Genomic DNA, 21662 nt, shown 5'->3' on the forward strand with positions numbered 1-21662 from the left:
ACGGAAGTTCCTAGTCATTCTAAAATAACAATCAACAACAACAATATCACTGTTATTGTTGTTACAAAACAACACAACAGCACAGCCAGAGAGACAGACACTGTTTAGAGCCTGATACGCATCCGACCCACATTAGTGCGAATGTTAGAGAACACAGTAACTCTTTGTGTGTGGCCCCCAAAAGGAGTTGGCACTGTGCCATGCCCACTGATACCCAACAGTGTCCATTTAGACCTCTTGTATCGAGCAGTGCCGCTAGGAAGGTCCGGTCTGTCGTCGATAACCTTTTTTCGGCATTCCTCGTGATTCCGTGAGCTCTATAAATATTTTGTTCATATTTGTGGTTTAGTTTTTTGTAAATGGGATAAATGGGTATGTATATATATATATATATACATACATATATATATATATATATATATATATATATATATATATATATATATATATATATATATATATACGTATGTATATTTGTATATATACGCATATATGTATATAAGTATTATATAATGTATATATATATATATATACATATATATATATATATATATATATATATATATATATATATATATATATATATATATATATATATATATATATATAGTATATGTATATACACCAAACCCCCTGAAAAAAATACATAATCAAAATACACTTTCGAAACTCCAGGTATATTTCAGAACCGCTTCCTGTCCCTTTAGAATGTCTTGGAAAACACGGGGGGAGAGAGAGAGAGAGAGAGAGAGAGAGAGAGAGAGAGAGAGAGAGAGAGAGAGAGAGAGAGAGAGAGAGAAATTTCTGGGCCGATATCTCAATAGCATCCTGTTTACACTATACCCTTGCGTCGGGCTGACACAAACAAGACTTGGATTGTCTCTCTCTCTCTCTCTCTCTCTCTCTCTCTCTCTCTCTCTCTCTCTTCGCGGTCGCATTAAGTCTTATTCCATTACGTATAAAAATCTAATACTGTAATTTATTTGTCTTTTGAAGATTTTGAAGGATTTTCATGCATAATGTATATAAATAAATAAATAAAATAAATAATAAAAAAAATATATAAATATAAATATATATATATATATATATATATATATATATAGAATTTATATATATATATATATAAAATATAGAATTTATATATATATATATATATATATATATATATATATATATATATATATATATATATACATATACGTATTGTTCTCTAAGAGCGGGTTACTTTAGAAGATGTCACCCTTCCGGTTCCTAGCGAACCCTTTTTGGGGCGATGCTGCTACCCTCCCGCCTTTGTTCACACGGTGCGACTCACCAAATTCGACTACCTACCAGGTACATTATTATCTGCTAAGGTCAACAGAATCGTAACAGGTTTAAGCGAAGAGCTAGTGTACCTGACTGCGTGTGAGACGATCGCTTAAAGATTGCTAAATTCTGTAATGATTAGTATGACTTTTGAAAAACAAGACAATCACCACTTTCCCTGGTAACATTTGAAGCTAACAACCTTTTTCCGAGACTCAAAGTTAAACTTTTTGGAATGACTGATTGATTTATGGCCACAAAAACTGGCGACGCAACAGACGAGCTAACGAATCTGTGCGAATAAACGCTAGGCGTTGTTTCGGTCGTAGCAAAACCCCAACACCTGAAAATGAGAAACAATCTTCCTGTCTTTCAGAACAACCACTGGAGATGAGAGACAGCACGCCTCTTAGGGGCGTTTGTCTGTGGACGGCGCTCTTAATCCTCGGCGTTTCGCTGACGGGCGTCTCTTCCCAGAGCGGGGGTTCCTGGGCCTCCTGCCGTGGCGTCGTTTGCAACGAGTTGCAGAAGCAAGCGGAGGGCCTCACCAGGCTCAAACTGCTGAGGAATTACGTCGTCCAGACGGTAAGCGTTTGGTAGAACCGAAGACTACTAACACGTGCCCCTCGGGTTCGGTGAGTGCCAGTTTAGGTGCAAAATGGGCGCCGTATTTAGTTCCAGCCCCTTAGGGAATTAACGTAAAAACATAAAAAAATAGATGGTAAATATCATGAGCATAAACAAATGATGGTAAATTACAAAAACAAACAAAAGGCGTTAGCTACTGGGGTCAGCAACTGGCAGGAACCAGGTAGGGGTAACGGTCTTCAGTTTTATCAAGCAATTTTTTTAGGTTCTTATTAACATTATTACGTACATACTTACATTTTTTACTTATTATGTTCGCTTCCAGCCTCATTATAACCCCACTTGCCACTTTAACCACATGGCAAGGATTTGTTGCCAATGACATTGTCAGTATGTTCTTTGCATGGCTTTGTCGTATGTCAGGGTAGATGACCCTTGGAGTAGATATCCAAATTAGTAAAGCTAAAGAGATCTCTGCCTAATATTGTTATTGATGTAATAGTTTAGCATTATCAGTTATATTATCAAGCATTAGACAAAGCAGTCGGCTAAATATGGGTTGCTTTCTCCGACGAGGTAAACATCCTTTCAATGTGATTGTGGGGTTATCAGAAATGCTTCGCCAAGTTTCAACATAACATTATTCTCATCACTGGCTAATAAAAAGCTAAAAGGCTACTGTAGGAAATCGAGTTTAAGTGAGTAAACATACAAACAGGAGCTTTTGGCCTTCACTGAGGTCCTCTTCAGCAGAGGAGGACCTCGGGTAAAGTTGAAAGTTCATTTTTTTTTAGAAAATCACATAAACTTGGTTTTCTACAATGGTTTTTCTTAACCACTCAAGACAAAAATGAAGAATGTGCTTTTTATTATTATTATTATTATTATTATTATTATTATTATTATTATTATTAACAGATGCAACTCATGGACAGCTTGGTGACCTCCCTGGACGAAGAACTGGTCAAGACAGGTCAGGGTCTCTCCCTGTTCGTCGGTCCGCACTGCGAGGCTGCGCATACCTTACTCCAGCACATCACGATGGTAAGTCCGGCTGACGAACCTCGAACGGGTGAATGTATGTGACTTGAATGGCAAATGGATGATTCTAGAATATATAGAATAGAATATAGAATATAGAATTTAGGCCAAAGGCCAAGCACTCGGACCTATGATGAGGTCATTCAGCACTGAAAGGGAAATTGTGAGGAAAAAAAAGGTCTGAAAGGCGTAACAGGAGGAAAACCTTTCGCAGTTGCAATGCGAAGCAATTGTTAGGAGATAGGCTGAGGAAAGGAAGATGGAAGAAAGAGAATATGAATGGAGGTACAGTAAAAAGGAATGAAAGGGGTTATAGCAGCTACAGGTCTTAGGAAGGGACGCTGTGAAGAATCTTAAGTAATGCCTACAGTGCACTGCATGCGGTGCACTGACGACACTAACCCCCCACAGAGATGGATGATGTTCGGGCAGACGAAGATGGATTCGTCTACTACAGATGGATTATTTGCATAAAGAAATCGACTGGATGAATAATTATCAAGTGGATGAGTATAAATGAGTGGACATCGAGTGGATGAACATGGGCAAATAGCATATGGATGACCAAGGATAAAAGAAGTTAGGTGGATGAATAATAATCAAACGGATGAATGTGTATGCATGAACATCAGCCTGATGAATACTGATGAGTAATCAGCAAATGGTTGAATGTGGATGAAAACCATCAAGCGAAAGAATCATCATCAAAATGGATGAACAGGAATGAATGACAGTTGAGTGGAAGAATGTGAAGGAATAGATAGATAGTAGATAAATGAGGATGAATAAGTATTGCTTTGAACGAAGCAGCGACGCGAGTGATTAAATATATAGCATCTCTATATCAATGAATAATCTCACATTGGATGAGTATGGATGAACAAATATGATTAGATGAGTGACCTCTAAATTTAATTAACACAATCAATCAATCAATCATTTCCTGTGGCACCCACGAGGATGCATAGGGCCTCCATGAACTCACGCCTTCGATAACTCCTCAAGATCCCCTCAACACTTGTCCCCTGCTTCCCACCTCAATGTCCTCAACCAAGTCTCCTTTTGCCTACCTCTACCTCTTCTACCAAGGGCAACCCACCCCAGTGTATATCCTGCTAGTCCATCTTCTATGTCCTAGCCACTTCCAGCGTGAGAACCTATCGTACTCATCGACCGGCTGCACCCCCGTTACTTCTCTAATCCTGAAATTTGTTATCCTTTCCCTCCAATGAATTCCTAATATTCTCCTGAGCACCTTATTTTCATATGCTAAAAATTTATTATCCAAAGTCACTGTACTTTACCATGACTCATGCCCATAAATCAAAATACTCCTAACTATTAATTAACAAGGGATGGGAAAATACGTGCTCGGCAGGTGAGAAATTATTGACTGGGTAAGTGGATATAAAACTGATATCTAAATGCTAAATAAGCAACAGTGCTGTACGGTGGAACCCCTCCGTTTGCGGTTCTGGATTCGCGGCCATATGGATTTCTCTGTGGAACATATGTACACATTATTCACGGAAAATTCGACTATTCGCAGAATTTTTCATAAAGAAATATTCACAAATTACTGTATTTTCATATTTTCATGACTAATGCACTTGTTTTTGATAAAACTATTAAAATATCCAGGTATGACCATTTTTGGAGGGTTTTTTGGTATTTTGAACTATCAAAATAGGCAGTTATAAGCATTTTTAGAGGGGTGTCAAGTATTCGCGGATTTTAGCTATCCGCGGGGGAGCTAGCGGTACGCATCCTCCACAGATACCGGGGTCAACTGTAACTGAATTTATTATGCAACCTTAATCCCTAGATAATTTGAATGGCTTGAATAATCTTAAGACTTAACTTAGATTCGATTAAGTTATGTTTAGCCTTAACGATGCCTACCTTTCATTTAAAAAAACTAAAACTGATTACTTTCGTATTTTTGACAAAGAGAATCATTACTTACTTTCGTTTTCTGTAATCATGAGAATCATTACTCCAATAATTTATAATAGTTCTGGCAAAAGTGTTGATAATCCATTATTTACTTAGGTATTTAATTTTATTTCTTTGCTATCTATTCACGTATTTACTTATGCATTTATTTATCTAATAATTTACATATTTATTTATCTACCTATTTGTCTATTCATCTTCAGATCAACGTCAGTGCAGATACATTCAACGCAGCAAAAGTCAGAGAGGATCTGGAGGCCAGCGAATCCAGGCGGCCTTCCACCCAGTCGTCTCAGGTAAATACAAGCTGATAAGCAGGGGTGCCAACTATACAGCTTTTGTTTAGGATTATGACAATAAATAAACAGATGCACATCAGGAGTACTATGGAGAAGAATAAGAAGAAGAAATACAACCTTAATAAACTGAAGCTAATGAAGCTCTCTGTGCTATAGAGTTAATGCTCATGTTAAATTTATTACTTTTATTTATATATATATATATATATATATATATATATATATATATATATATATATATATATATATATATATATATACATACATACATACAGTAATCCCTCGATTATCCAGATTGTCGTTATCCAGGACTCGTAAGTATCCGGACAGAATTGGACCCCAGAAACCAAGGCTTAAAGATATGATATATATAAATTTCAATAAATGTGAAAAAAACCACTCTCCAAAGATTGACAATGTTGTACAGCCTCAGTAAAATGTTGGTAACTAATTAATCTTATAAACAAGAAGGCCCAGAGAAGTTTACAAGGCAGGGGGGGCGGGCAGGGGGAGAACAGGTTCTGATGGCTGGGCACCATGAGAGAGGAGGGTAGTACGACTGTACAGAGGAACTCTGAGAAAGGATTGTTTTGCAAGGTGGGTGGAGCTTGGAGAACAGTTCCTCTGGCTGGGAGGGGATGGGGATGCAGTGTTGGCTGGGTGAAGAGGGCTAGGTACACTTGATTTGACAGTGCTTGTTTGGTTTCGTGTTTTTATGTTTATGATGCAGTAATTCATATTTCATTAAAGGGATGTGTGCAGTACTGATATACACTATAGAGAGAGAGAGAGAGAAACAATAACTGAAGTGTTTACATCGAAACCTAAGTACAGTAACACACACACACACACTCCCCTTTTTCATTTAAAATTTATATTTTGTGCCACAGTATTCTCATTTATATTATAATTTTACTGTATGTTCTCACATTTTATTCCTACAAGCCAAAATATGTATTTATGTAGTTTATTTTGTTCCAAATATGGGAAAAATAAGATAACTGCTTTTTCATAAAGTTTTTGGTTTAAAGGAAAGGAAGGGTACAGAGTTAACATTGCACACCTATATTTTTTTTTACCTGCCATTATCCGGATTTTGTCATTATCCGCACGGCTTTTGCTCTAATAGTCCAAATAATTGAAGGATTACTTGCATATACAAATGCGAGTGTGTTTTGCAAAATTTGGGATTAAATTCCAGACTCTCACTTGCAGGTCGACTTGTCCCAGCACCAAGAAGACGTCTGGCCAAATGTGATTGAGGAATCATCAGATGGTGGAGGATCAGGGTAAGTTTGCCCTTGTAGTCATTTTACAATCAACAGACGAGCCAAGAGTCCATGAAATCATTCAGATTTCTGCAATCTTTCCAAAAGTATGCATTGAATCCTCTCAGTTCAATCTCTGTTTTTATTACAATTTAAGATTAGGTAAATCTGAAGTCATTTAAGGATAGTTATTGAGATGATAGCAAGAGGACACAGATACAAGTAACTTCATTGTTACTTCTGGTAGTGGCTACTAGCTGCGTATTTTCGTGAGAAAGAGAAAATATGTCAGAATCAGTGCATTTATGACATATCTGTTAGAAAAAGACTTTTCTTTATGTTATATGATATGTAATATCCTACAGCGTTATGACATAGCACCTCCTCTCTCCAACAGATCAGACTTCTCTGGAGCAGATGACAGTCAGTACGTTGTGTCAAGTCACCCAGGAGGTCGAGGAAAAGGAAGTGGGGGCTCTGGGTCTGACGGTTCAGGTGGGGCCTTTGGAGCGGGTCACTCAGGATCAACAAGTGGTGGTTCTGGATCAGGCGTTTCAGGAGGGAGCTTTGGAGGTGGTCACTCAGGTTCAGGGACTTCCAGCAGTAGCTTTGGAGGTAGTCATTCAGGCTTCACAAGTGGTGGTTCTGGAAGTGGCCACTCTGGATCAGCAGGTTCAAGTGGTGGTTTTGGAGGTGGTCACTCTGGATCAGCAGGTTCAAGTGGTGGTTTTGGAGGTGGTCACTCTGGATCAGCAGGTTCAAGTGGTGGTTTCGGAAGCGGTCACTCTGGATCAGCAGGTTCAAGCGGTGGTTTCGGAGGTGGTCACTCTGGATCAGCAGGTTCAAGCAGTGGTTTCGGAGGTGGTCACTCTGGATCAGCAGGTTCAAGCGGTGGTTTCGGAGGTGGTCACTCTGGATCAGCAGGTTCAAGCAGTGGTTTCGGAGGTGGTCACTCTGGATCAGCAGGTTCAAGTAGTGGTTTCGGAGGTGGTCACTCTGGATCAGCAGGTTCAAGTGGTGGTTTCGGAGGTTCAGGTGGCAGTTCTGGAGGTAGAGGCCACGGATATGCAGGCTCAGGTAGTGGTTCTCGAGGCCACGGTCACGGATCAGGAGGAGAGTGGGGAGACGGTCATCCTGGATCTAGAGGTAAAGGTCCATGGCATGGAGGCAAAAAGCCTGGTGGTGGCGGGAAAGACTTTGCCGGCGCTGGCTGCCGGGGTGTCGACAAAGGGACACCCCACTGGGTACCAGGTCTGGACGAATGGTGCAGAATCAACTGTGCTGCAGGATTTTGTCCCGCTGAGAAGTGTGTCTGTTAGTGCTGCTTAGTCTTCTCTTTCCTTTATCGGAGCTTCAGTTCTGAACTGAGTTTTTTGTTGTCTTTTGAGAACCATGGATTGAATATTACAGAATGCCCAATCCTGAAAACTAAGCTTATAATATTATTTGTTATGCTGTATTCATTGTTTTCTTTTTCTCTCTGGTGCAGCTTATGCCACTGGACACAGATAACTGGGCTGGTTAGGAAGGCTTAATTAGGCTACCACCCCATCACAACTGGTTCAGAATACTAGGAAAGCACAAAATTGACAAAAAAACAAAATACATAACAAGAAGAACCTACCCAAAATTGTGATAGGCTACTCTGTACGTGCATCTTTTGTAAGCAATGTGCATGTTCATGATTTCAGAGTAAATAAATAAATAAAACATAGATTACACTCCAAGTCCAAATTTCAATTTCCAAAACGCGAGAAGCTTAACTTTGTTCACCTGAATTACGATATTCTTCATGAAACAGACGCCAAGGAAAGCGTTTCTAACCATAACAACGCCGGTCCCGCAAAATGTATGAGGTAATAGATTTCAGTGCAGTTAACTTTTTTCAGGAAATACTAAAGAAAACATTTAATTCCTCATTTTGCGAGTAAACGGTTGCCCAAAACCTAATCTAATCTGAGATAAATACACACGTATGGTGACAATGGATGATACACTTTGTAGTTGTACTGTACTCTCTCTCTCTCTCTCTCTCTCTCTCTCTCTCTCTCTCTCTCTCTCTCTCTCACACACACGCGCTCGTTTACATTAGATTTTTTAAAGTGTCGTGACATTATTAAAGATCAATTTGAAGCTATAAAAGTAAGTTATCCTTTACCCAAAGAATACAATTGCGAGAGCAAGCTAAAACTGTTACCCCTGAGAAAAAAAATACTAGGAAAACAAGAAAAAAACAACGCCAAAATGGAACGTAATTTTTACTATTTTGTTTTTCTCACGTAATATCATGGCATTCTATTCAGTGGAAGCTTGTGCTGTAAGGTAATGAAGTTTTATCATTGCAATCATGCTAATGATGACGATGATTGCCACTCTATCATCATTATACACTGCTGAATGTAATTTTAGTTAACACTGATCTGCATAATTACAAATTCCTGGTTACCGTTTGGAAGAAGTAGCTTCGAGCGTATAGCTCCCTTCTAACAAACATAATAAATTTCTATTTAACACTTACCGCATAAATTAAACCATGACTGGCGAACTGACATGCATTCAAACATTTACCTGTAAATTCTGTTCATGTGGGATATCATTTTTTTCATCTAAAAATGATTTTTAAAGACGTAAAGAACAAAATGTCATCGCAACCAAACGCTGCCTGTTACTGACATGTAAACAAACACTGACAACCGTCAGCTGACTGTCAACAGTAAATCGCCCGTTTGTGGATACGTTTGTGTGTAATTAATGAGTACAATTTAAGACTGACGCATGTAAATACCACTGAATACATTGAAATATTGCCTTTTTATCTAATGGCATAATTTATGTTAGTTATATAACGAGAATGATGGACATTAGTCCGCAGCGTAACCTAGTGGGCGTAAAGTGGCAACGATAACCTAATATATTTCGAACATTTCCACCCATTATTCACTGTTTTATGTCCTCCCTTCTCCCCAAAATCCACCAATCACGGGGAACCCCAGTGGGAAACGCTGGTCAGGTCAGGGCACGACGCTCTAGGAAAGGTCAGGTTAAGGTTAAGGTTTCGATTAGGTCGTAGCCAATGGCAGACCACGTGTCCGACCGGAAATTTGTACCCAACGATGTTTCTGATATCCTGTGTTACTCGCGGGGTTCCAAGGGTCAAAGCCCCCCTCCATGGCCAGGTCAGGGTACAGCAAAGTGGTTCAAGGGGTCAAAGCCCCCTCCTCCATGGCCAGGTCAGGGCGCAGCAACGTAAGTCAGGTTACGAGGTGACTTCTGGTTAGGTCGCAACATTCGAGGAAAGGTTAGTTCGGCCCGTTGTCGCTGTCGTATTTCTCAAGCCAACCTGTTTCCCTGCTCTGCATCTGCTCCCCTGGGGTTTGGGGTTGGGGAAAACGTAAAAGTAAATCTGTTCTGGGCTATGGACCAAATATGGAAATCGAAGATGTATGGATCAGATCGGATATCAGGAAATTGTGGCTCTTGTGTATCGACAATAGCAGTTGCCAAGATATTTACAAAGCATTGAAACACCCCTCAATGTGGTATTGCATAACTGCATAAAATGCAGATTGAGGGGTCAAGACTTACTCAGGGGGCGTCCAGAGGGAAGGGAGGCAAAGTTCCCTTGGCCAAGTTAGGTCACACCATCAGAGGTTAGGTTAGATTAAGGTAAATCTGGTTAAGTCATATTCCCTCTGAAATGCCTACTAGGCATACAGCAGTCCAACCCTTCACTCTGCGTTCACTCCATACAGCTATCTATTGCAGAATGCTGCATCTGCAATGATTCTGAAGTAATACTTGAAAATGTAGCATGGGCAGCTGCAATGATGCACCCTAACCTAATTAAGCCCAGGGTGCTGGATCCTTACTTAGCTGGGCTGAAACCTCCCTAATTCCCCAAATCAAATTTCTCCTTCCAATCTAACCTGACCTAGAAGACCATACAGATTATTGCAATGCTGAAAATACAGTTGCGAAGACCCCACTGCTTGCATTAAATATATTTACATTTATTTCTCACTTTAAGTCTGGGGATCAACGCCTATGGTTATGTGTAACTCTTGGGCATGCAATACACTAACATCTCACCTTAACAGACACTTTGGAAGTTTGTCTTTCTGATAAGTAAAATGTCTGTTAGGTAACACAGGCCCCATGTCAGAGTCTGTACTTGAATATTTTTCAGATATCTTACAACTAAAAGCAATTCCTCATAGTTTCTAACCTAGGGGTAACATGTACTTTGCACTTAACATTCAATTTAGGAGATTTGCGGTATCTGAAAATGTATCACATCTAAAATGGCAGCAGAGGGAAAAATAATCGTAAGATCTTAGCTAATAAGCAAGGAAGTCCGCTAAATTGAGGTCCGTCAAGGTGAGGTTCTACCACAGTCCTACAGGCAATCACCAGCAGGTGCTCATTAATCTCTTCCCTCTTCTTCAGGAGAGGCCCCTTCTTGGTGAGAAGGGGAAGGGGATCTATTAGAACTGGATTGTCATATGTCCTCAGAGCCCATCCAGGCTGAGTTAGAGAAGCATTCTAAAAAGATTACTGGGCTCATTTGTGAGCACAGTGATCTCGGGCAAAGCAATCATGGCAGCCCTTGTAAACTTGGTCTCACCTGTCGAATGAACGTTAGGGTGTCCTTAGGAGTAAGACAGTCATTCTGCCTTCTATGGTACTGTTGCTTTGGGAGTGACAGAACAGTAACAGTAATCTCTTGATTATCTGGATTAAGAGAGCCAGAGCCCTGTCAGATAAAGGCAAAATCCAGATAATCACAGGTAAAAACTCTACGTGTGTAAAACGGCGACTCAGTACCCTTACTCCGCCTACTATGTCAATACCACATAGCAATGAATACTCAATATGCTTATAAACAACAACCATCACATTTTAAACTGAAAACTTTATGCAAAAGTCAATTATCTAACTTTCCTCATATTTGTAACAAAATACACTGTATAAATACACTTTAAAAAAAAAGCAAACCCCTTTTTTTTCCTCTCTTGTAAAAGACACACAATTTGGTAGGCATGTAGCCTATCTGTTAACCCACAGCCTACCTTAATTTTATCACCAATAATGTATTACAGCAACTTTATCAATTGTTAACATATTATATTACCATACTGTACACAGGATACAAAATGTTTATGTGAGAACTATTGGCCTAGGCTAGGCGTAACCCTTACAGTATCCATTTTCCTAAGTCAAATAAGCTAATACAGCCATATTTAAGATAAAGGCAAACTGATAGTTTACTTACTGAATCCATTTATACTGTATTATTATCATCTTATATCATCTCTGTGGTACAAAAAAAAAAAACTGATCATCTACCAGCATTTATGTAAGCTAGGATAATATTTGCTTTCTCAAAATCAGCTGATTGAGGCCTACTACCAAAATGATATGGAGAGTAATTTTTTAGTTGCTGAAAAAAACTGATTATTACTGGAATTACTACAGGGTATTTTTATTTTGGTACATGAATGTAAAACAGATATGCAAAGGTAAACCAACATGTTAAACTAAAATCCCTCGAAATTGCAAAACAGCTGCCTCTTAATTCAGTCGTTTATGTCCGTACTCAATGTTGTTTATGCCAGTTTTCCGGTGAGTGGTGCTCGTGCAACAGTAGTGGTTGTTAATTATAAGAGATAATTAGGTTATGAATTGTTGAATGAATTATAAGTTTGGTAATCTTATTTGAAAGTCTAGTCTAGTATAATCTAGCAGAAATGAAATTTGCTCTACAAGCATAGCCTAGTGCAGTAGCTGGCATTGTCGTTATCCGGACACAACCCCAGGGACCACAGCTAAAAGCAGTATATAAAAATTTCAAAAAAACTGATAAAACTGCCCTTTGATGGTTGGCAATATGTACTGGCCAGGCTAAGGAAATGTTAGTGACACTGCTTACACTCAGAGACGGAAAAAGAGTTTTGGGGTGTAGGAGCCCAGAGAAAGTTTCCAATGAAGGGGAGGGGATTGGAAGGCTAAGCGTCATGGGAGAAGAGGGGCAGTAAGGCTGTTTATGGATAGATTCTCTAAGAGAAAGGTTTGTTTTGGAAGGTGAGTTGCCTGGGAAAGGAGTTTCCCCAACTGGAGGGGGGTGGGAATGCAATGTGGGATGGGTGGGGAGATATATTGTGTTCCTTCTTCCATGTCAGAGTTTGATCCCTTGTGTAAGTGGGATTTATGCCCGATTCTCATTTCAGAAAATGTCAGGCACTGTGAGCAAACACGTGGCTGTCGTGGGAGAGCTTTCGTGCTTGGTTGGAATCCGTAGCCTTTTAGGAGTGTGTGAATGCCAACTGGAGATAGCATGTGGATCTAGTCATCCAGAAAATTTGCAGGTATATTATATTTTTTATTATTTTTCAGAACCATCAGCTGTCTGATTGACTGACATTATAAACCATGGTTTTATTAGTTGTGGAGCTCAATATCATTTCTTGAAGTATTCTTTAGGGGGACCTCGGGTAATTTAAATAATGAAATAATGTTATAGAACAGTTATTCTATTTATTGACTGTAATATATGTTTATTTTACTATTCTTAATGATTTGTTTTATGCATAACAACATTCGTTTTATGTAAAACTGAGCATCTTATGAAACTTTTGAAGATTTCTCATCATTTCAAAAATGATATTTTAATGATAAAATAAAGTTTGTTCATACTTACCTGGCAGATATATATATAGCTGTATTCTCTGTTAATCCGACAAATTTCAGAAAACTCGACACACGCAGTGGGGAGATCAGGTGGTTAGTACCCATTCCGCGCTGGGGTAGTGTCAGGGAACCATTCCATTTCTATTCAGATTTTCTGAGTACTGTCTCTGAGGAGGTGAAGCGGGCACTATGAATATATATATCTGCCAGGTAAGTATGAACAAACTTTATTTATCATTAAAATATCATTTTGTTCATAGAACTTCTGTCAGATATATATATAGCTGAATACCACCATTGGAAGTGGGTACAGACAGAATAGAATTTGGAAAAAACACACTACAAGTAGGTGAAGATATTTTGGTTCCTTGCCTGTTAGCATAGCTGACGCCGTGATTACTGTCACCCAAGTCACTTCTGCTTAACTAGAGTCTCCAGCAAGGGTGTGACCTGTATAGCTGGTGAGTTCTAGATGATCTGTCCAGCGGGGCGTGACCACGGTAATGACAAGACCATGACCATACAATGAGGGCAAACGAAGCAAAAACCAACCACCTGACCAAGCCTAACTAAGTTAGGATAACGCAACTAAAGCTAACGATTGGGAAGTCCGCCACAGGCAGTCGACCCAACAACCATAAAAAACACTATCCAACCATTTCTATAGGATAGGATGATGTCATCCCCTGCCCCCAGGAAAGTATCTACGAGGAAGCGTGGTCCCTAGAGAAGCAGTTCTCATATGTCGATCTTCACATCTGGGTAGTGTGAAGCGAACACAGGGTGCTCCGCCAAATGGCACCCAGAATGTTGCTGAGTGACATATTTTCTGAAAAACCACTGAAGTCGCAACCCGCCCTCACCTGCGTGAGCATTGACTTTCAGAAGTTTCAAATCAAGTCTTGACAGGATGAATGGGCTTCTTTAATCGTATCTCTCAGAAAAGCCATAGCATTCTTTGACATGGTAAGTCGGTCTCTTTCTGGAACACCATAAACTATCTGAGGGACCTCGACTTTCCTTCGTCTTGTCTAAGTAGACTTTGAGAGCCCTAACAGGGCAAAGGACTCTCTCTGGCTCTTGAATAAGGATTTCAGCCATGCCCTTGATTTCGAAACTCTTGGGCCAAGGGTTAGACGGGCTTTCATTTTTCGCTAAAAAGGAAGGGCTTAAGGAACAAACCGCGTTATGCCCTTTAAAGCCTATATGCCTACTAAGGCTTGCAGTTCATAACCCTCTTTGCCGTTGCTAGGCCAGTTAGAAAATAGTCTTCCTAGTAATGTTCCTCAATGACGCAGAACAGAAGAATCCAAACGAACTGGACATGAGGAACCGAGAGAAGCACAACATCAAATTCAAGAAGAGTCCTTAGCAGAGAAACAGTCAGGGTTTCAAAGGATCTGAAGAGAAGTCGTGAAGGTCTCTGTTTGATAGACAGATCAAGTCTCTATGCCTAAAAACAGATGATAGCAGTAGCCTATGCCCCTCCCCCATAGTCGGACTGCAAGTTTCACATCACTCCTCAGAAATAAGAGGAAGTCTGCTATCTGGCTCACAGAGGTCGTGGTGGAGAAATGCCTTCTTTCTACCATCTCTAGAAATACGGTCCCACTTACGTTGGTACAAATTGCTGGAAGAGTCTTCTCGCCCTGGCAATAGCTTTCGCCACTGGTCTAGAAAACCTCTCGCTCTGGCCAGCTTCCGATAGTCTGAATGCAGTCAGCACAGAGGCGGGGAGGTTTTTGTGGTACCTCGAGATGGGGTTGTCTGAGTAGATCGAGCTCTCATGGGCGAGATCTCGGAAAGTCTACTAGAAGGACACTGACCTCTGTGAACCATTCCCTGCGGCCAAAATGGGGCGATCAACGTCATCCTCGTCCCTTCGGCAGCCATAAACTTTCATTGACTTCTCCGATGATTTTATCGGAGAAAGGCATACCGTCCATCCCGATAATCCCAAGAAGGCGTCACTGAGAGGCTCTGGGTCGGGCACAGAACAGTAAGAGGAAGTCTCTTGCGTCTTGGAGGTTGTCAGATCTACCAGATGTCTAGCTTTACAGTCTGTACCACCTCTGAATCTGAATCATTCGATCAGGCAGATTATATTGCAGGCTGAAGTCCATATGAGTACATTCATGCAACAAACTCGATGATAATATTTGACACATTACTACAGTAATACTACATACCAAGCAGTAAACAAGATTGATGATTACCTGTTGAAGTTGTATGTGAGATGATGTTGTCCAAGTAATCGGACATTCAATTGTTGGGACGCTCCTGAAAAGTCACAATCGCTAATTACAGGTTTGTGGCGCTGGGCCTGTTTCTCAGTGCAGCTACTCTCTGGTGTTGCCTTCTCTTTAGATGTGCTGATGAATAATACTAAGTGTTGGGTTGAAAGGCCTTCTGCCAACCAGAGGATGACCACACGAGGTGATTCTTTACTGCTAGCGAGATACTCAGAGAAGCTTCAGATTCTCCTTGTCATTATGATTCTCTGCAAGGAAGAATTGAAGCAGTCTGAGGTGTAGTCTCCCCAGGAAACAAACTTCTCCAGTGATGAAATGGTCCCCAGCAGACTCATCATTCCCTCCACCGAGCATGTTTCTTTCCTGGGAAGGCTGAAACTTTCTAAACACTGAAGTTGTCTTTCTTGAGGCGGAAATGCTCGAAAATACTGAATCCATCACAGATCCCCAATGAAACGATGGACAGTCGAGGAGTCAGATGGGACACTCAGAGTCACCAGAAGTCCCAGGGACTTCGTCAAGGTCAAAATCGTGTGAAGATCCTCCAGACACCTTGTCATTGAGGCTCGAATGAGCCAATCGTCCAAATAAAGGGAAATTCTTATTCACTCCAGCGAAGCCATCTTGCAACATTCCTCATCAAGATCGTGAGAAACCATAGGAGCTGTGCTGAGCCCGAAGCAAAGAGGCCCTGAACTGGAATACCTGTCCCACTGGGACAAATCTCAGGTATTTCCTGGAGTAGAGATGTATAGGGGCCGGTAATGGCGTCCTGGGTCGAGAGAGAAACCATCCAGTGCGCCTGGTCTTAGGGCTCCCATGACCCGACTGGGGCGTCTCCATTCTGAACTTTTCCTTCCAGAGCAAAATGGTTCAGCTTGCTGACGTCAGAACTGGTCTCAACCCCTGACTGCTTGAACCAAGAAACAGCCTGTTGTAAAAGCCGGTTATGGAAATCCGAGACTTGCTCCACAGCTCTCTTCTGAGCATTTGATTGAGCAGGTTGAAGAGAGAATTTGTTTCTCCTGACGATAGGATGGCGACAGATCTACATAGAATCGTAGTCCAATGGAGGCAATACGAGGAATGGGATCTTGTATCCCTTTTCGATGACTTGGAGGACCAGCTGTCACGTCCCTCTCTCTCAGGCTTTTGCAAAAGAAAGCCTGGCTCCTACAGGGTGTCTGAAGGTTTAAGGAGTCATTTCTTGCCCCTGGTCTTAGGGCTCTGCCTCTTGAGGACCTCTGCCTCGAAAGGGCGATCCTAGAGAAGGGTCTTCCACGAAAGGAGCTTCTGAATCTTGGAAGTCTGTCAAGGAGGAAGAAGTCGGGGCTGCAGGGCGTCTAGAGACTGGGCCAGGAGGGGTGCAGGTGGCACCTATTGCAATGTGGAGAGCCATATCCTTGACTAAGAGGTTGGGAAAAAGATGGCTAAGCGGGTGAGAACAACAATTCTGCCTTCTGAGTAGGAGGAACCAGGCACTTAGCCGTGGGATTGCAGTAAATGGCTCTCTTCTTTAAAAAGGGCCCGCACAGAAATGGGCAGCCAGTTCTTCGGAGCCATCCCTAACCGCCTTGTCCATACAGGATAGGACACTAAACAAGTCTCCCAGGCTAATGGAGTCAGGGCTACGAGCCTGCAAATCCAAGACTCCCAGGCACCAGTCCAAAAAGTTAAAAACTGGGACCTGAAAAGGCCTTTCAGATGGTGATCAATCTCAGATAAAGACCAGGTTACCTTAGCTGAAGAAAGGAGAGAGACCTTCTGGGAGCGTCCACAAGACTGTAAAATCCCTTGGGAAGGAAGGGAACTCTCAACCAACCTCCCTCTCCTATACCATTGCAAATTCCTGCTTTTCCACTCAATCTTGATGGAGGTAGGGCAGAAAGAAGTCTTGCACTGAGCCTTCACGGAGTCCATCCACTCTTGAACCTTGCTAAGGCCCTCACCATTAGAGAGAGGCGTAGCCATCTTCACAAAACCAGAAGACTTTTGTGACTTAGGCGGAAGTAAGCTGCGGGGGAGGCGAGGAGCAGAGGTTGAAACGTCCCCAAACAAGTCTCAGCAGCCTAGTTAAGACTTGGTAGTCTGAAGCTGAAGAAGAAGATGTCTGATCCTCAACTGCAGGATCCGAAGCGCAAGAAAGCTCTCCTTCTTCCACAGGAGCAACGGAAGGGGCAGGAGAAGAACGGAAGGACGAAGTCCTTGCAGACCAACATGCAAAAGGGACTTCTGCTTGGAAGAAGTCCGGGAGAAGTCACGAAGTCACGAGCAGAAGAATCAAAATGAGAGTCTCGGCGGCGGGTTCCCCACTTCTGGCGAGAAACCGTGACTTCTTGACGACCGATCCGGCGAGAGTCCTGGTGAGTCGCGAGCAGCGAGGCGTCATGCCTCGCAACAGAAAGGCGTGCGAGCAGCAAGGAGGCGTCTTGGCGAACTGCAAGAGGCGTCACGGCGAGCAGCCAAGGGGCGTCATGACGAGCAGCAAGGGCGTCGTAATAGAGCAGCAAGGGCGTCCTGCCGAGCAACGCGAAAGCGTCGCTTAGCAGCATGAAGCGTCGCGCTTAGCAGCATGGCGTCGGCAGCAGCATGGCGTCATGGCTGGGGCCGTCACCGTGGCGGCGTCCAAGCACAGCAGCGTGAGCGTATCAGGCGGGAAATTGCGATCTGCAAGCCAGTAAGCGCTGAGCAACAGGACTTCTAGCGGGCGTGACATGAGGCGACGACGAGCAGGGAAGGAGAAGGGAAGGAGTTTAGACCTCTTGATCGGCGGCGGGAATCGCTTCGGCGGCGACCGCGCATCGGTCTCTTCTGGGCCATTAAAGAAGCCAATTGCTCCTGCACATGCCAGGAGCAGCTTGCAGTGAGAGAAGATTCTACTTCCAGGAGAAGGACTGATCCTATGAGAAGAAGGGGAGCGAGGACGCCTTCTTTGCTTCTCACAGAAGCAGCTTAGCCTTCTTTCTGGGCGGCGGGCGCTCAAAGCGTCATCGTCGATGACGTCCTGGTCCTCTTCTGCGGTGGGATGGCGTCCAAAATCCTCGGAGAAGGCGAAAGCGTCCGCGAGAAGGGCATTAGGCGTCCCCCCTTCTTTGAAGCTTCTCTTCAAAGGCGGAAATCCCGAGATTTCCATTCCGGCGGGAGGAGGAATCGGGGAAGAAGAGCAATCCTTGAGATTCGTGCCCGTGCACAGTCGCCCGGCAGCCTGGGAAGCGTCATCAGGACACGCGCGAAGGACGCCAGATGCGGTGGGGTCGCGTAACCCTCTTGCGGCTTCGACTTGCCCACTCCTGAGTCCTGGGAGTCCGACAGAGAGTCTAGACCTAGAGGCGTTATGCGGCGATCCTGGCGCCCCCTCCCACAACACTGAGGACGGACACTATCACTGCATACAGCGCGACGACATATTATTAGCTTCAAGATGCGAATGGAAGACATAATAATTGCCAGGGCATCACCATCCCGCAGACACAACCCCAGGGTTGAGGGCAACACCACAGGGTTAGAGCTACACGTCTACAGGAGGGTTAACAGGTGGCTTTACCTGACTCCTACCACTTCTGGAGGAAGACCTCCTGAGCCTATCTAAGCTCTAGCTTTCTCATAAGAATCATAAGTCTCAACTGGCATCAGACAAGATTCACACTCCCTTGCATCGGTCATTCAACATTAAGCTATGTCCTCTACAACCGAGCATACAGTGTGAGGATCTACAGTACAGGTAGCCACTCACCTTACAGTCTTGCACCACGGCAAATAGATAACTAGAGAACTAGATTCAGACATCTTCTCCCAGGAAAAAACAAGCCAAATCAAACAAATCCACAATAGCGTATGCTAGCCACAAGTCAGGTCAAAAAACCAAAATCAAACCAATACTCAAGTGACAATCAAGGATTTATCGAAGCTCAAGGCGAATTGCTGAAAACAAGTGTTGACAGTACCCACGACAGAAGAAAATCTGAATAGAAAATGGGAATGGTTCTGATACCCGCCTTACTCCCAATGGCGGGGAATGGTACTAACCACCTGATCTCCCCACTGCGTGTGTCGTAAGTTTTGAAATTCTGTCGGACTAACAGAGAATACAGCTATATATATATCTGACAGGTAAGTTTCATGAACAAAATGTTTATGCATTCCTGTGTTCTTTACAACTTTTTTCCTGTACCACAGTGCAACTGGTTATTCTTTAACAGTACAGTAGTTAATTTATGTACTCTTTGCTCTTTTTCAGAGAATATACCAACTAGTAACAGATTCTGAAGTAGGAGACGCTGGTGCTGTTATTTTAGTCAAGCTGTATAGCGTGCTGCCCAAAAGCCACCTGAACAATGACGTGTGAGAGCTCACCAACGCTCTCGGGAAGAGGAGTGTTGCCGATCATTACACAAAGGTTGGTCATTGATGTAAATGATTAATTCAAACCAAGAAAATGTTTGAGAGTTGTACTGCAAACTTGTTATCATGGAATGAAATATAGGATTACAGGCCAACGGCCAAGCTCTGGACCTATGAGGTCATTCAGTGCTGAAACTGAATTTGACAGTAAAAAGGTTTGAAATGTGTAACAGGAGGAAAACCTCGCAGTTGCACTGTGAATCAGTTCGTTAGGAACGGGCGGAACGTATGATGGAAGAGAGACATTATGAACGGAGGTACAGTGAAAGGAATGAAAATGTTTGTGAGTTGTACTGTAAACCCTTGTTATCATGGAGAGGTTTCGCTGCCTTGTTTCACTAATGCTGTAACTCCTCTTAGGGTTACAGTAGTGTGAATAATGGATTTGACGGATTTGTATTGTCTGAAGAAAGTTTTGGTTGTGTTAGTGAGCAGTTCACTGCCAGACTGTAAGCTTTTTCTGTAGCTAATCAACAGCTTTTATGCCTTAGTATATACCAGCAACTGATAAGTACACCTTCAGAGGAAACCATTAGGCAGGCTTACAAAGACAATATTAAATGTAACCACTGACTTATATATAAAGTTTTAAAGAGCCAGTGTTTATTAAATAAAATCTAAACTTTATCATTAATACAGACAGTTCTTTCACGCCAGCCCTGTAAGAGCTAAATAAATTAGCTTGGTGGTTGGTCAAATTATTTAATAATAATTAGATAACCAAATGAATTTTATATAAAAGGAATATCTTAGGTGATTGATATTGGAAATGTGGGCTGAATGAGATTAGATTGCTCTGAAAAATCCATAGCTGGTTACTGAGAAAGACCCAACCTGGGTCCACTTTGTTCTTGGACATTAATCTGAACCAAAGTCACCTTCCATACTTCACAAATACCGTAGACAGAATATGAAACAAGTCTTTCTAAAAGCTGACATTAATATAAGGCTATTTGCTGGAAGGTGGCGTCATGACAAGAGCTAAAAGATACAACACCACCACCCTTGTTCAAACATTATCTTCTGGACCAAAGTCCGTTTGCATGTTGAACTGTTTGTAGATTTGAATACTGAAACAAGTCATGCCTAAAAGCTGATATAAAATCAATGGATTGGTGAGAATGACTGGAGGAAGAATGTCTAAGCTCAGTTGCTCCAGACAGCCGGAAATACAAAGGAGTTATCTTGCCGACGTCCCTTGGGGATGTTGAACTGGATTTGATGATATAAAATCAATACAGAGCTGAACGTTTTTTCATCCCAAAACACAGGACACTTTATGTACAGAACAGGCACGCAAAACAAAATTTGAACTTACAGGTGGCTAAGGAGAGTGCCCTGAACACGATTTTCATTTGCGATCCCGTTTGTTTGTATCTCTGAATGTTTGTAAGTTGAATGTTTGTAAGTAGGGTGGTGTCTATTATACATCAGATATCCGAGATGACAACATTAATCTGTATTTCATACACTGGTGTGAATTCTATTTACAAATGAATCTACACAGCATAAAAGCTATGGATTTTTCAGTGCACTCCGTAATCTCATTCAGCCCACACTTCCAAAATCCAGTACTTAAGATATTTGTTTTATATAAATTTATTATTATTATTATTATTATTATTATTATTATTATTTTAATGAATTATTATTATTACAATTTTACTATTATTTAGGGTGAAACATTAAATGATCAATTTGAACTAAAATTATTTGGTTTTCTCATTATTATTTCAATCATTTAACCAGACCCCCAAGCTAATTTATTTAGCTCTTACGGGGCTGGCATGAAAGAATTGGTTTTGTGATTGATATAGTTTAGATTTTATTTAATTAAAATGGCTCTTGGAAATTTTATA

General features: G+C 41.8%; 1 protein-coding gene and 1 long non-coding RNA gene across 4 annotated transcripts in view; one reads left to right on the forward strand and one right to left on the reverse strand.

Annotated features, from left to right (window-relative positions):
* LOC136840323 (uncharacterized) overlaps nt 1-21662 on the reverse strand; it is a 34996-nt gene that overhangs the window by 10109 nt on the left and 3225 nt on the right. The gene's annotated exons all lie outside the window — the stretch shown is intronic.
* Nucleotides 132-8190, forward strand: LOC136840322 (uncharacterized). Of its 2 annotated transcripts, none has more exons than XM_067107016.1 (6): nt 132-310; nt 1688-1896; nt 2818-2943; nt 5100-5192; nt 6411-6484; nt 6861-8190. In XM_067107016.1, the coding sequence occupies exons 2-6, from the start codon at nt 1702-1704 to the stop codon at nt 7780-7782; spliced, it is 1410 nt and encodes a 469-aa protein (XP_066963117.1). In that variant the 5' UTR covers nt 132-310; nt 1688-1701; the 3' UTR covers nt 7783-8190. The 2 variants fall into 2 exon arrangements, with proteins under 2 accessions (XP_066963117.1, XP_066963118.1); XM_067107017.1 differs by having other exon boundaries at nt 171-302.

This window comes from Macrobrachium rosenbergii, chromosome 7 (assembly GCF_040412425.1).
Source record: "Macrobrachium rosenbergii isolate ZJJX-2024 chromosome 7, ASM4041242v1, whole genome shotgun sequence".
Classification (NCBI taxonomy): Eukaryota; Metazoa; Arthropoda; class Malacostraca; order Decapoda; family Palaemonidae; genus Macrobrachium; species Macrobrachium rosenbergii.